This window comes from Akanthomyces muscarius, chromosome 2 (genome assembly GCF_028009165.1).
Source record: "Akanthomyces muscarius strain Ve6 chromosome 2, whole genome shotgun sequence".
Lineage (NCBI taxonomy): Eukaryota > Fungi > Ascomycota > Sordariomycetes > Hypocreales > Cordycipitaceae > Akanthomyces > Akanthomyces muscarius.
Window position 1 is genome coordinate 204,484 of NC_079242.1, and position 13,140 is coordinate 217,623.

Below are 13,140 nucleotides of genomic sequence, written 5' to 3' on the forward strand. Positions count from 1 at the left end.
CTCCATCTTCCTGGCTATTTAGTGCTACTGTCTGTGAAACAGTAGATTTTTACTGCCCATCTCGGCGTGGTTCACGTCGCCGACAACGTCGCCGACTTTCCGGGCGGCTGTGGGCCGGACCCTCGCCGATGTGAGGCTGGAAAATCCCCTGCAGCCACAGCATGCAGTGTAAGCCGGCATCAATAAATATATATAAGTCGTCCAGTCAGCCGCTTTTCTGGCCCGCATTAGGCTTATAACAGTATTCTTAGCCCCCGAAAAGATCAATTCACCTCTCTCGCGCAACAGTTTCTGCCTTTCAAGACTTCAAGACATGGCCACTTCTACCACCGCCGAGGGGGGCCATTCCCCAGATCTAGAGATGAATCATCTGAAGGATTCCCATCTGGCAAACGACTCTGTTGAGTCCTTTGCATGGGAGAATCTAGAGGTTCAAGTCAAAGACAGGGCAACCCGCGCACCTCTATCCATTCTGTCTCAGAGCTCCGGGTTCGTCCGCCCCGGCGAGATGCTCGCCATTATGGGCCCCAGCGGCTCAGGCAAGACCACTCTTCTCAATGCCCTTGCCCATAGAATTGCCGCCGCTGGTTCTACCACCACGGGCGATATCCTGGTCAACGGCCAGCCCGCCAATTTGGGGTTGATTCGAGACTTGTCTGCCTATGTGGAGCAAGAAGACTCGCTGATCGGCAGCTTGACCGTGAAAGAAACCATGGTCTTTGCAGCCAGGCTTGCGCTTCCCAGGTACGTAGTTAGGTTCTATCATGTTTAAATTTTCGCTGACAAGTCCGTAGCAAGGTGTCGAAGAAAGAGGCACTGCAACGTGTCGACGACCTCATCAGCAGCTTCGGCCTTCACGCGCAGCAACATACCATTGTCGGGACAGCCATCAAGAAGGGACTCAGTGGCGGCCAAAAGAAGCGACTTGGAATAGCAAGCCGTCTCGTGACAAACCCCAAGATTCTTTTTCTTGACGAGCCTACGAGTGGCCTCGACTCTGCACTCAGCTATGAAGTCTGCAGCTACATCAAATCCATCGGACGGCGAAACAATGCAAGTGCCTGTAAAACCTTCACAACACAAATGAAAATGAAAATCTAACGCCTCCAATAGCTTATCATTATTGCCTCCATACACCAGCCATCTTCGGCTACCTTTCGGCAATTCGACAACCTCTGTCTTCTCTCCGGTGGCAAAACCTGCTATTACGGATCAGTCTCCGACGCCTCCACTTACTTTTCCTCGATTGGGTACTCGATCCCTCCCGAAACCAATGCGGCCGAATTCTACCTCGACTTGATCAACACAGACCTGGACAAGGACGGCGAGATTCGCGCCAGAACCAATAGAATATGCGAAGGTTGGGCAATCTCGGCGCAGCGTGCAAACCTAGACACCTCCGTCAGCAAGTCCCGACAGTTGCAGCAGGCGGCCTCTAGTTTCAAGTCCGAGAAGCCTGCGGCATGGCAGACGCCGATTGTGCTTCTCCAGCGCTCATGGATCAAGTCCTACCGCGACGTCATTGCCTACGGCATTCGCATCGCAATGTATCTCGGGCTGGCCATCCTAATGGGTACCGTGTTCTTGCGCTTCAAAACTGAGCAGCAGTACATCCAGCCCTACATCAATGCGATATTCTTTGGAGGTGCATTCATGTCCTTCATGGCTGTTGCGTATGTGCCGGCATTTCTGGAAGACTTGAGCACGTTTAAGCAGGAGCGCGCAAACGGTCTTGTCGGACCGCTCGGTTTCATGGTCGCGAATTTCCTGATTGGTCTTCCGTTTCTCTTCCTCATCGCCCTGCTGTTCTCGGTCGTCGAGTACTGGTTGTCGAATTTCCGGCCGAGCGGGTCTGCATTCTTCACCTGGGTTCTATGGCTGTTTCTAGATCTTGTCGCAGCCGAGTCGCTTGTCGTTTTGGTTTCGTCCATTTTCGATATTTTCGTTGTGGCGCTTGCCGTCACTGCATTCGCCAATGGACTGTGGATGTGCGTCGATGGCTTCCTGGTTCCCATGAACATTCTCAACGTCTTCTGGAAATATGTTTTCCACTACATCGACTATCAGGCATACGTTTTCCAAGGCATGATGGTCAATGAGTTCAAAGACCGCGAGTACCGTTGCGCCGAGACCTCGTCTGGCCAGTACCAGTGCCAATACCCCAGCGACCTCAACGCAGAGGGCAAAATCCGGGGCACTGACGTTTTGCGCCAGTTCAGTATAGAGACAGGCCTTGAAGGTACCTGGATCGGTATCATGATTGGAATCATTGCGGGATACAGATTGCTTGCGTATCTAGTGCTGGTACTTCGCAAGTAGTGGGGTGTGGTATAGTAAATTGATTGGTCGGGCTTGCATTTCGTGATAGAATTAGACGTAATAAGTAGTACAGAAATCTCCCCTTGAGCTAATACAGAAAATATTTTGGAGACACTTTACTTGCATATCCCTCCTCTGCACCTCTATCTGAGTTGCTTAGCTCCAAGCACTCAAAGCTTCCGTCACCGGTGCCAAATGACGCATCCTTTCTCCCGCCGTCCGAATTGGCAGCATAGGCGGTAGCCTGTGTTCCAATTTTCCACCTTGGGTCGCCACCGGGACAAGATGCATCTTGAGAGAATTCTGACTTGATGTACACGTGATGGCCGAGCTTTTTAGAAGACGCGTTGTGGAAGCTTGGTAGCCTGCTGCGTCGGCCATTCGCACCGTACAAATTGCTGCCGCCAGTGCGTTGGGAGCTGAGCCCAAATTTCCAACCTACGGCCTTGACAAGTGGTCGTAGAGTGGATATACTAGCTGCACTGATGGCCAAACTCATCTCAATCGTGGTCCAAATGGCAATATCGGTCGTTGCCCCTTGCACAGGTCAGTACTGAAGTCATCCACGTGGCAGGTTGCGCTACTTACATAGAAAATCGGGGTCGTTGAAAGACTTTAAAAATGGCATTCGGACAGCTACCGCCGCACTGGCACTATTGCATCTGTCAGTTCAGGTCTCGTTTTCTTCCAGGTGTGTCGCGTCACTTACACACATCCCATGGTGATGAGAATAATCACGACTAATCTCGCCCGCTTCTGGAGATTGAGATGCCAAACAACGAATCCAGGCAATATGGCAAATGCAAAATCGGTGACAACACTAAAGGCGCTGTACAAATATCCCAGCGCAATTATTATGTCCATGCTGATGCAGTGACCGGAGTCCGTCTTGTCCCAATAGTGCGAAATGGGATGGCACTGCAGCAGGGTAACGAAGAAGAAGACTACGCCCCCGACCACTGTGCACATGGATGCCGAATAAATGATCCAGGCGTGAGCTTTTTTGTTGATAATTCGGAGGAGGAACCATGCGAATGACAGCTTTGACGTAATCATCGTGATGCTAAAGAATAAGTAGCAAAACCACCATTGCTGCCGAACAATTAGTGTAATTCCCACAATATAATGCCAATCAATCATACCATCATCGCTCGTTGGTAGTGAGCCTCTGACAAGTCCGATTTATGTTGGCCGGTGCCATATTTGACGCCAATGTTAGATGATATTATGTATCCGAGGTAGCATATCTAAGTCAGTTAGCAATGCTAGGCCGGGGTCGACTCAGTTACATTCTTACTGTAGCAAGTATCATGATCAAGTCGTCCACCCCAAACGCCCTGACAATAACTGCTCGTGTGTAGCAGCGCAGCAAAACGATGCTGCATGTAATGATGCTAAAGGCAATGTTGACGCCCAGTAGTTGTGGCCCCCGATTCTCCGCCATGATGTAGGAGGTGAAGAATGGTATGAATCCAGACGCAAGCAAGGAACATAGAGCTTATGCGCCATTAGAAGAACAAAGGGCGAAAATAAATACCAAAAAGAAAGAGGTGCTACCCCTGGATGCTTTTAAAACTAAATCGCTTCTGCACGCGGAGAGCCTGCATTGAGCTTGCAGGTCTAGCGGGAACCAAGGCAGTAGATTTGGGATCGCTGAACAACGACGTCGACAAGACAGGCTTGCCACGCCATGTGGAGCCGCAAACACATGATGGCCTGTATTTGCGGCTCTTGAACGGAGCTTACAAGAAGCAGAAGCTCAACTTTTGCCGCTATTTGGCCCGCCATGTGGCATATGCAGCCATGGCGTTGCGTCTTGGCTGTATTAGGAAACTAGCGCCGTGCAACACGGAGGTGCTTGCATACAGGCAGTGCGCCCATGCATGGCAGCTAGTTGGTGGGCAAGCGTGGTAACTGCTTCGCGGGTCGGCCTCGAGAAGGGACCCAAAAAGTGGTTTCATCCGTTGTTAGTGTTGAGCCGGACGCAGAGCATCACACAGAACACCGGACGATCTATTGAAGACTGAGGGTGGCTGCATCGTTTCAAATCCAGACCATCCTAGCAGAGAGGCAACTATTGTATATTCGCAGAACACTAAAAAGAATAGGAGCTCAAGTCTTGCCGCTGTAATAATCGTGGAGCTGTTATTGCATCTATAAACTGCAAATTGCACATGTATAGTAGGCGCCTCTTATAAACGATCGCCGCTGGCATATGCCTTGCCGCAGCCCTGGGCATTGACAGCTTGACGTTTGTGGAAAACTAATTACAGGGGTAAGCAGCTAACAGTTAGGAGGCACGGCAGTAGAGGCGGTGGCTTTTATAGTACTCTACAGCCCAGTCAATGGCGTCTTTTTGGTACCCTGTCTTGCCAGTTAGAGGGGTCGAGTCTACTCGAGGCGCTTTGACAGGACGCCATGAAACTCGCCACGAGGCTAGGCTTTGCGCTGTGCCTCGGCCGAGGCAAGGCCAATTATCCATGGAGACTAACTAGGTCTACAGCCTCCAAGTGGTCTGTCGCGCAGGGCTTCGGCCTTGTGTCCATTTTGGCCATTAGTGGCCTCGCTAGCTGGCAATCACCGCTGTGCGACCTAGACTCCTGAAACAAGTCTAGTCCGTCGTAGGGGTTCTTCGAGCTGGATATTGGATCTGGCTACTCAATATGTCGAAGTCCTATTCTGTCAAGAGAGTATGGGTTCTGACTTGAGTTTCTCGCTGGGACCCCACCAACTAAGTTAGTTGTGCTTCATGAAGCCATTGACAACAGGTGGCGACAAAGAACAAAGGGCGGCCGACACACACAGGTGGAACAAGAAGAACATGTGCTGGAGCTTCCTCGAAGAAGGAAGATATACTGGCGTTTCCTAATCACTTTTCCGATCGCGTTGACTTTCAATTTCAGATAGTGAAGGAGTAATTAGGTCGGCTGCCTAGACGTGTGAGATCAGGCTGTGGTGGGCTGTCAGCCTCACGCCATCGGAGTTACTTTAACGAGTCGCGTTATCGACTTTGCCCTCTGTATGGGGTGAAAATTCGGTCTTCCACACGAATTGGCCAATTAACGCTCGCCGGATCTGATGAAGTAATAATAAAACGGGCTACTCGTGAGCCACTTGACCACTTGATCACTAACGTTAGACGAACCATGCCGGTACCAACAGCTGGCCACATTGTAGACACAGTCCCCGCCCTAGGTGCAGATTAGGACTCCCGGACTTGACAGGGCGGTGCGAGGAAGTTCACGCGACTGTGCATCCATTCACGACGATGCAGCGTCCAATCTGACTCTTTGAACCATTACGCGACTTCTCCATCGTACCAATTAAAATGACTATGCCTCACTTGGCCCAAAGGATCACTTTTACAACCAATCCACCAACTATAAAAGCCCATGATAGCCCGTCGCTCAGCGCCCAACTCTCCTTGCTAATCAACTTCGCAATCTAGCCCTCCTGAGCAAAAATGCCTGAATACAGACTCTCCGTCCACTCCCTGACGCCGCCCGCGCTTCCTGCGATCCCAGAAGACGCGCACCACACCGACATCCGCTCCGGGTTGAGCGAGGGTGCCAAAGGCAGCTCCTACGCGGCGGCGACGTCGCCGCTGCGCTTCACGCTGTCCCTGCCCGACGCGCGGCCGAAGAACCCGCTGCACCCGGCCACGCACCTGCAGGTCACCTATTTCTACGCCGGGAGCGGCGAGTCATACGTGCCTCGTCTCATCATGCCCACGGACGTGGTCAAGACGGACGCCGACGACGACTCGTCCACGCTGTACGAGGTCGAGCTGGGCCCGGCAGACATCTCGCGGGTCAAGGTCAACGAGGGCGAGACGCCAGACGCCGAGGTCCGCGTCAATGCCTGGCGAAACGAAAGACTCCTCGGGCAGTTCACAGTCGGCGTGATCAAGGGCCTGGGCATCGAAGGGCTCAAGTCGTGGGACCTGGCTAAGCGACGAGTGGAATACCGGAAGGAAGAGGCTGCGAAGAAGGCGGCTGCCTGACTTGTCTTTATTACAAAAAGAAAAAAAAAAGAAATTAAGAATATACATGTCATAAGTCATCATTGAATCTTGGTCCAGTAGCGACTACCACTTGGACATTCCCGCCGCTAGACAGTCGTCTCCATGTCCGCCAACGTCGTCGTCGCCGTATCCTCCGCAAAAATGTTCAGCATGTCCTCCTCCGTGACGTGGACCAGGAACTGCTCCATCTGGCGGCTCTGCGCCCTCCAGCCGTGCACAAGGCCCGCCACCTCGCGCACCTGGCCCAGGGCCCTGCTCGCCGTCCCCCAGACCGTCGCCATCTGCCGCAGCGTGCCGATGCAGAGACGCACCTGCTCGCGCACCATCGACTCCTCCTGCTCCTCCTCGCCTCCGCCCTCGCTGCTCGACGACGACGACGACCACGCGCTGAGCTGCACAATGGATGCGAGCACGACGGCGCAGATGAAAAAGTGCGTGTGCCGGACCAGTGGCGTGCGGTGCGTCGCCAGCTTGCCAATCTCGTTGGCGGCCGAGAGGACGTGACGCGTGTGCAGGTTCACTGCTGCTGCTGCTGCTGCTGCTGCTGCTCCCGCGCGCCCGCCGTCCTCTTCTTCCTCGTCGGGCGGTGGTGCGCAGGCGTCAATGGTTCGGGTGGGCGCGAGGTCGAGCTGCGCGCGGGAGCGGTGCAGGAAAATGGAGGTGGTGTGGTTGAGCATGTGTGCCTGGAACATGACCTCGTCCGGGCGGCCGTCGCGCTGCAGCGAGTCCTGTTTGGAGGCGGGGAGGTTGTGGCGCCAGCTGGTCAGCAGCATCTCCAGCTGCGCGTGCACGTTGTCGTCTACTTCGGCGGCTTCAAAGTGGCGCATGACCTTGCCGAGGTTCTGGGCGCTGAGGATTCTGTAGGTAAACGACGAGAATGGGTAGCTGTCCATGGCAAAATCGCGGTCGTTCAAGTCCTGCACTGTTCGCGGCTCTGGTATTTGCTGCAGTGAGCGAAAGCAGTTAGCATGTAATGCATTGGAAGATGTAGTTTGTCTCTTACATTTGTCGCGTATTCGTCTTCTTCGCATGGTAGGCCAACATCAGTTGGTACGTCAAAAAGGGAGAAATTGGTCGCCCGATGCGCTCCTGCAAACATGGCGTCCAAGACGTACAGCTCCCACCATGTGCGGCGCCAGCTTTCGTCTAGACAACCAGACCGCGTTTTTGACTCTATCAGAAATTGGTTGTGGTTCATCCCGAGGGAGAGAAGCATCCGCTTCGCTCTCCCCAACAGATCTATGGCCTGCTGCTGATATCCGGCTCCGTCCAACGCCACCATCAGCACGATCATGGCCTGGACTGTAAAACCATTGGCGCTCTTCGCCTCGGCCTCATCCACGGAGGATTTCGCCACATCCAGCAGCGGCCCTTGTTCCAGTTCCGGCGCAATGTACTTGGAGCCCACCCATTGCATAACCGCCAGCAACGGCTGCAGCGCCTCCTCCTTGACCAGCGGGCGGAGGTTCGTCTGCGGCAGGACCAGAGGGTGGCTGGCGTGGAAGTTGTAGTAGTACGACGAGATGCAGCGCTCAAAGCCCACCGCGGGATGAGGGCGCAGCCGAGGCGGAGGTCCGGTCGAGGCTGGGCGGAACGCGGGCTTGCTCCATGCGACGACGGAGCGCAGGTCGGGCGGCGTGATGCTTCGGAACAGAAATTTGCTGGGGCAGTCGCTCGGCACCAGTCCGGCGTCGTTTTGCGTGCGCTTGATGCCTGGAGATGCATCTGCCTCTTGGGGCGGCGTGTGCAGGCTGGCGCGGTTCGTAGGATATCTCTGTCCTCGCCGCGACGGCACAAAGACGCAGGTGCTGTCCGAGTCGACGCAACGCTTGCAGGGGCGTTTTCCGTCACATTTGACATGTCGCTGGCGCTTTCAAAGGGTCAGTACAGATGGGAGAAGCACTTGTCGCCGTCGGGACGTACACATTGGACACAGGCGGTTGATGCGCCAGATTCTGTATTTTCTGCTGCGGTGGTGGCCGTGCCTGCGCCGCCTGCACGGGGGGTCGCCAGTTCCGCAGGCATTATAATGCGGCAGGTTGACGAAGAAGAAGAAAAAAAAACAATGGTTGCACGGAGAATTGAGAATATTCAAAGCTGCGGTGATGAAAATGATGCCGCAGATGGAATGACGTGGCTCATGACTCAAGGTTCCCGACTGTCTCATCCTCGGCGTTCTCCCGGGGCTGCTTCGCTTCGCTTCGCCGATGTACAAGCCCGGGGACCCACAACATCGCCGTCCTCTCCGTACGCCGTTGCTATTACATATTGCAGGGAAAGTCGATGAGATTATATTTCAATTTATACATTCTTCTCAGTGCACTGTTTTGCCACGGCACCACGTCACGTTCTCTTGCAGCAGTCTCTTGCAGCTAATAAAGAGTAGAAACGTTTCCGCACCTCCCCCCTCGAAGCCAGTCCTCTGAGCCAATGTACGAAGATGCAGTCTCTCTCCATTACTTTACTGAGCCACCGCCGAGACTTCAACCTCGTACCAAAGCCCGCTCTTGGCCAGGCTCGCCACGCCCAGCACCGTATCCGGCGGCCGATGTCCGGCCGCCTCCTTGTCCAGGTACGCCGTCCACAGGTCCCCCCATCCGCGCGACACCACATCGACCTTGTCCAGCGCGGCATCCCCCGTCGTGGTCACAATGTAGTGCCGCACAAAGACAATGTCTCGCGGCGTCGCACCTGACGCCAGCAGGGCATCGTGAACGGCCTTGTAGGCACCAGCAACCTGCTCAATAAACGAGGTCGGAATGGTGCCGTCGGCGCGCAGACCAGTCTGCCCGGCCAGGGTGACGAGCTTCGAGGTCGGGAGCAGGGGTGTCACGCAGGCCTGGGAGTAGGTCGGCGGCGGGGTTGGTACGTTGGGAGGGTTAAAAGCGTGAGGTTTGTTATCGCTAGAAGCCATTGTAAAGTCTGGTGTGTCTGAATGAGGCGATGAGATGATGGAATGAAAGATGCGAGAGGTGAGAATGCAGCTTATTACCAAGCACATGCGGAGGGGAGGCGTCTACTTCAACTTGCCCCACGCGCCGATACCACCAAGGACTTGACAGCGGCCACTTCCGAGGCACAACAAGCCAACGGCGGCGAGGTTTGAAACATGGCGGGATGGCTATCAAGCGCATTGATTTTAGTGATAGATGCTTGTCGCTGGGATAGTTTGTAGGACACTTCATTCTGTGAACTGACAAAAGCGCGGCCCCAGCGGAATGTCCGATCAGGTGCCCATCTCCAGTCATGATTCGTTTACTGGCAAGAGTGCATCTGGCATTAATTATATAAACAAACCACCGTCCGTATTCGAGCTTTGTCTACATCAGCCCTGCAGTTCATCCCAATTTCAAGATCCCCGCGTCAGTCTCCCCTCTTCTCGGCCGGGTCCGCCTCGTCAAACCACCAAAGCTCCAACGACCCACACAGTCAAGTCAACCTTCACTTTCCCTCCTCCTCCTCCTCCTCCTCCATCAGCTCCCATCGTCCCGGACGCACTCGATGATGGAATCGCCCAGACTCTCCGTGTACCGATAGATCTTCTTCACCCTCAACCCCGCTCGCGGTACCAGCTCCTCCCACTCCCTCCTCGTTCTCTCGCGCGCCGCCAGCGCCGCCATCATGACAATATCCAGCTGCGCCGCGTGCCAGTGCGTACCCGAGTTCGGCAGCACCATGTCGTCAATCAGCAGCACCGACTCCTCGCCCATCGCCCCGCGCACATTTCTCATAATCACAACCGCGTCATCGTCGCGCCAGTCGTGCATAATGTTGCGCATGTAATACATGCGCGCGCCGCGCACCGGCTGGGCCGTGAAAAAGTCATGCACCATGTGCTCGACGCCGTCCTCCCGCCGCAGCGCCGCCTGCTCAGTCAGCGCCGGCAGGTCCTGCACGATGATGCGTCCCGTCACGTCCGCCGGCAGCGCGCGACGCAGCGCCACGCTCTGGTGGCCGACGCCACCGCCGACGTCGACAAACAGCACCTGGTCCGGCCTTGCTGCAGCACGCGCGGCTTCCAGATACGGGTATTTGTCGAGCCACGTCGGCATGCCCTCGCGCTGCACGCGCATGAAGCGGTTAAAGTGCGCAAACAGCTCCGGCTGCGAGGGATACCAGCTGAAGCACCGCTGGTCCGTCTTGTGCCCGCGGTTGAACGCGCAGTCGGCGGGGTCCTGCGAGTCGCGGTAGCCGTGCTCCTTGAGGAACTCAGGCATGGCGGCGACGCAAGGCGCGATGACGTCGAAGCTGTGCGCAACGCGTTAGTCCCACTGGAATACCCTCAAAAAGACGAGAAGGGAGGCGCGTCTGCCAAAAACGTTCTTACTTGTGGAAAACAGCACTCTGCCAGTCCCGCGACGCCAGCGTCCGCGTCGTCGTCGTCGCGCTGTAAGCATCCGGCGCCGTCTCGCGGACCACGTCCACCGACGCCATGTACCGCAGGAGCCGCCCGAGCAGCAGCGGCGAGGCGCCACACTTGTCGGCGAGCTGTGCGCTGGAAAGCGGCTGCGGGCTGTCGACAATGTGATTGAAGAGGCCGAGGTCGCACCCTGCGCGGACCACGGGCAGCGTTATGGGCTTTGATTCCCCATTGTCTCGTTAGGGTCGGGGCCAGCAACTCGGGTCAAGACGGCGGGATTACACACCTGGTAGAGGATGCGCTGCATGCAGTCCTGCGGCGTCTCCAGCTCCCGCGCCAGGTGGTTCAGCTGGTCGATGATGGCCTTGCGGCTAGCCCCGTCGGCGTTCAGGGCGCGCTCCCGCACCGAGGCGAGAATCTCCATTGCAGTATCATGCACTTGCAAAATGATGAGAAGATGTAATGAAGAATAAGAAAGATGTGTAGAAAGTGTGCTATTCCGCGTGGGTAAAAAGGCCAGCCGATCCTAGTGACATGCCACCAACGCCACCGCTCGTCTACTTGTACTTCCCCGTCGGTGTCCCCAAGCGGCTGACGCCAACACCGAAGAACTGTATATGATATCCCTATCGTGGAGCCGCCTTGTCTTGTCTGTACTGTTTCTGCTGCACGTCGTGCGTGTGGCTTGTGGTATTACTGGGAACATGCACCACTCGCGCGCACGCGAGAGAGCCGAGGACCACGCAATAAACAAGGCAAATCCAGCCAACAAGCCAAAACGTGGCGCTGTCTACCTGCGTCTCGTTCAGTAGTGGCCCACTGGGCGCACGCATTAATTTGGGTTGTCCCAGGCGAGGTCCACGACCCTGTCCAGAGCGGACTCGAGGCTTGTAGCGGTTTCCGGGCATGATTCTAGCCCATATAGTCTCATATAGTTAGAAAAGCCTGTTTCGTCACTCTATGCAGTCCCGCCTCTCGATCCCGGAAATCAAATTTGACAGAGGAAAAGACATGTCTAAAGAACGCTTTCTGAGAAACAACCAACAGTTGGCGACTAGTTGTGCGCCACTATATGCGACTTACTCACACTACAGCACTACAAGTGCGCCTCACATGCCGCCACTTTCTAGACGGCCCGTTACTCAGCTCCCTCTTCGAAAATACCCCCTAAAAGAGAGGCCGTGAATGAAGATAGTTTCAGGATTGCCGTTACGCCTCGCAGCCTTAGTTTCCCACAGAGTCGTACAGCTCAGTAACCACGTCCTGTCCGCCCATCTACCCGCCCATCTACCCGCTTCCCTCCCCCACTGTACGAATCCCAACTAGGCATACAGGGGGGGGGGGACGGACAATGCATGCCAACAAGGGCTTGTTCACGTTCCACCAATCTGCACGCCCCAAATTCAATCTTCCTACATTGCCATCTCGCAGCCCTCTTTTACGTCACACTTATCCTCGGCCCCTTCGATAATAATCAAAAGCCCAGATGCCTCGGACAGACGAGGCCGCCGCCTTTTTCCACGCCGTCTACTCCGCCATTAGCGAGATCCCCGCCGGCCGGGTGACTTCCTACGGCCACATAGCCATGTTAATCGGTACCCGTACGCCTCTCTCTCCCTTTCCCAATTTTTTTCTTCTTTTCCAAAAGTAGTCTTCATCTAACTTGATCAAATTAAAACAGCCCAGCGTCCTCGTCAGGTCGGCGTATGCCTCAAGCACCTCCCCGATGACCCTTCTGTCCAGTGGAACCACGACAGCGTGCCGTGGCAGCGCGTCGTCAACGCAAAGGGCGTCATATCCCCGCGGAACCACCCGACGGCGGTGCGCACGCAGGCAGAGCTGTTACGGGACGAAGGAGTCCAAGTGACGGATGGTGGCATGGGGGAGCTGAGCGTCGACTTGTCCGAGTACGGGTGGTTCCCGTCGGTGCTGCCGTCCGAAGCCGCCGATGCACCAGTAAAGGAAGAAGACGCACAGGTCAAGGAAGAAGATGACAGCGATTAGCCACCAACCTCTACTTTTTTTGTATATAATACCATAATGCCCCCATTTACTGTTCAAGGGGACAACCACAGTCACAAGGCCAGATGTTCAATGACACAAAATATATTCCAACGGCAGACGAGGTATGTATTGCTGAATATCAACTAATTCACATCAGACAATCCCACAATAATCCATAAAAGAACCAAACGAAAGAAGAAAGAAGAAAGAAAAGAGTCACAAAATAATCTTTCGTTCCAGTTTTCACCAAAAACTCCAAGCAATGAAGGTGTTGCTGAAGCAGTCATAAAAAGAACAAGCAGGCCAAAAGAAGAAAAAAGCTTTCGCATGAGCACGTCCTTGACCAATCAACGTAGCTCATGCAGTGATACAATTTGAATGACAGCAACAAAAAAAGTCAAAAGAAAAAATATATGCCTCCTGGTTATGCACT

General features: G+C 54.8%; 7 protein-coding genes across 7 annotated transcripts; 3 read left to right on the forward strand and 4 right to left on the reverse strand.

The window, feature by feature from the left end:
- Positions 1-313: 313 nt before the first annotated feature.
- On the forward strand, positions 314-2,319 carry LMH87_003164 (uncharacterized protein; the record flags this gene model as incomplete). The annotated part of the gene is made up of 3 exons (XM_056202820.1): positions 314-744; positions 795-1,053; positions 1,114-2,319. 3 exons carry the CDS (start codon positions 314-316, stop codon positions 2,317-2,319), a joined length of 1,896 nt encoding a protein of 631 aa, XP_056047944.1.
- Positions 2,320-2,407: 88 nt separating this feature from the next.
- LMH87_003165 (uncharacterized protein) lies at positions 2,408-3,763 on the reverse strand (the record flags this gene model as incomplete). Its single annotated transcript, XM_056202833.1, has 5 exons — positions 2,408-2,856; positions 2,908-2,972; positions 3,029-3,411; positions 3,462-3,566; positions 3,617-3,763. The coding sequence occupies 5 exons, from the start codon at positions 3,761-3,763 to the stop codon at positions 2,408-2,410; spliced, it is 1,149 nt and encodes a 382-aa protein (XP_056047945.1).
- Positions 3,764-5,782: 2,019 nt separating this feature from the next.
- Positions 5,783-6,322, forward strand: LMH87_003166 (uncharacterized protein; the record flags this gene model as incomplete). Its single annotated transcript, XM_056202844.1, has 1 exon — positions 5,783-6,322. One exon carries the CDS (start codon positions 5,783-5,785, stop codon positions 6,320-6,322), a length of 540 nt encoding a protein of 179 aa, XP_056047946.1.
- Positions 6,323-6,429: 107 nt separating this feature from the next.
- LMH87_003167 (uncharacterized protein) lies at positions 6,430-8,368 on the reverse strand (the record flags this gene model as incomplete). The annotated part of the gene is made up of 3 exons (XM_056202856.1): positions 6,430-7,287; positions 7,347-8,213; positions 8,267-8,368. The coding sequence occupies 3 exons, from the start codon at positions 8,366-8,368 to the stop codon at positions 6,430-6,432; spliced, it is 1,827 nt and encodes a 608-aa protein (XP_056047947.1).
- Positions 8,369-8,804: 436 nt separating this feature from the next.
- Positions 8,805-9,344, reverse strand: LMH87_003168 (uncharacterized protein; the record flags this gene model as incomplete). Its single annotated transcript, XM_056202870.1, has 1 exon — positions 8,805-9,344. One exon carries the CDS (start codon positions 9,342-9,344, stop codon positions 8,805-8,807), a length of 540 nt encoding a protein of 179 aa, XP_056047948.1.
- A 472-nt stretch (positions 9,345-9,816) lies between these two features.
- LMH87_003169 (uncharacterized protein) lies at positions 9,817-11,127 on the reverse strand (the record flags this gene model as incomplete). The annotated part of the gene is made up of 3 exons (XM_056202882.1): positions 9,817-10,591; positions 10,671-10,921; positions 10,990-11,127. The coding sequence occupies 3 exons, from the start codon at positions 11,125-11,127 to the stop codon at positions 9,817-9,819; spliced, it is 1,164 nt and encodes a 387-aa protein (XP_056047949.1).
- Positions 11,128-12,189: 1,062 nt separating this feature from the next.
- Positions 12,190-12,707, forward strand: LMH87_003170 (uncharacterized protein; the record flags this gene model as incomplete). Its single annotated transcript, XM_056202893.1, has 2 exons — positions 12,190-12,304; positions 12,385-12,707. 2 exons carry the CDS (start codon positions 12,190-12,192, stop codon positions 12,705-12,707), a joined length of 438 nt encoding a protein of 145 aa, XP_056047950.1.
- Positions 12,708-13,140: the final 433 nt, after the last annotated feature.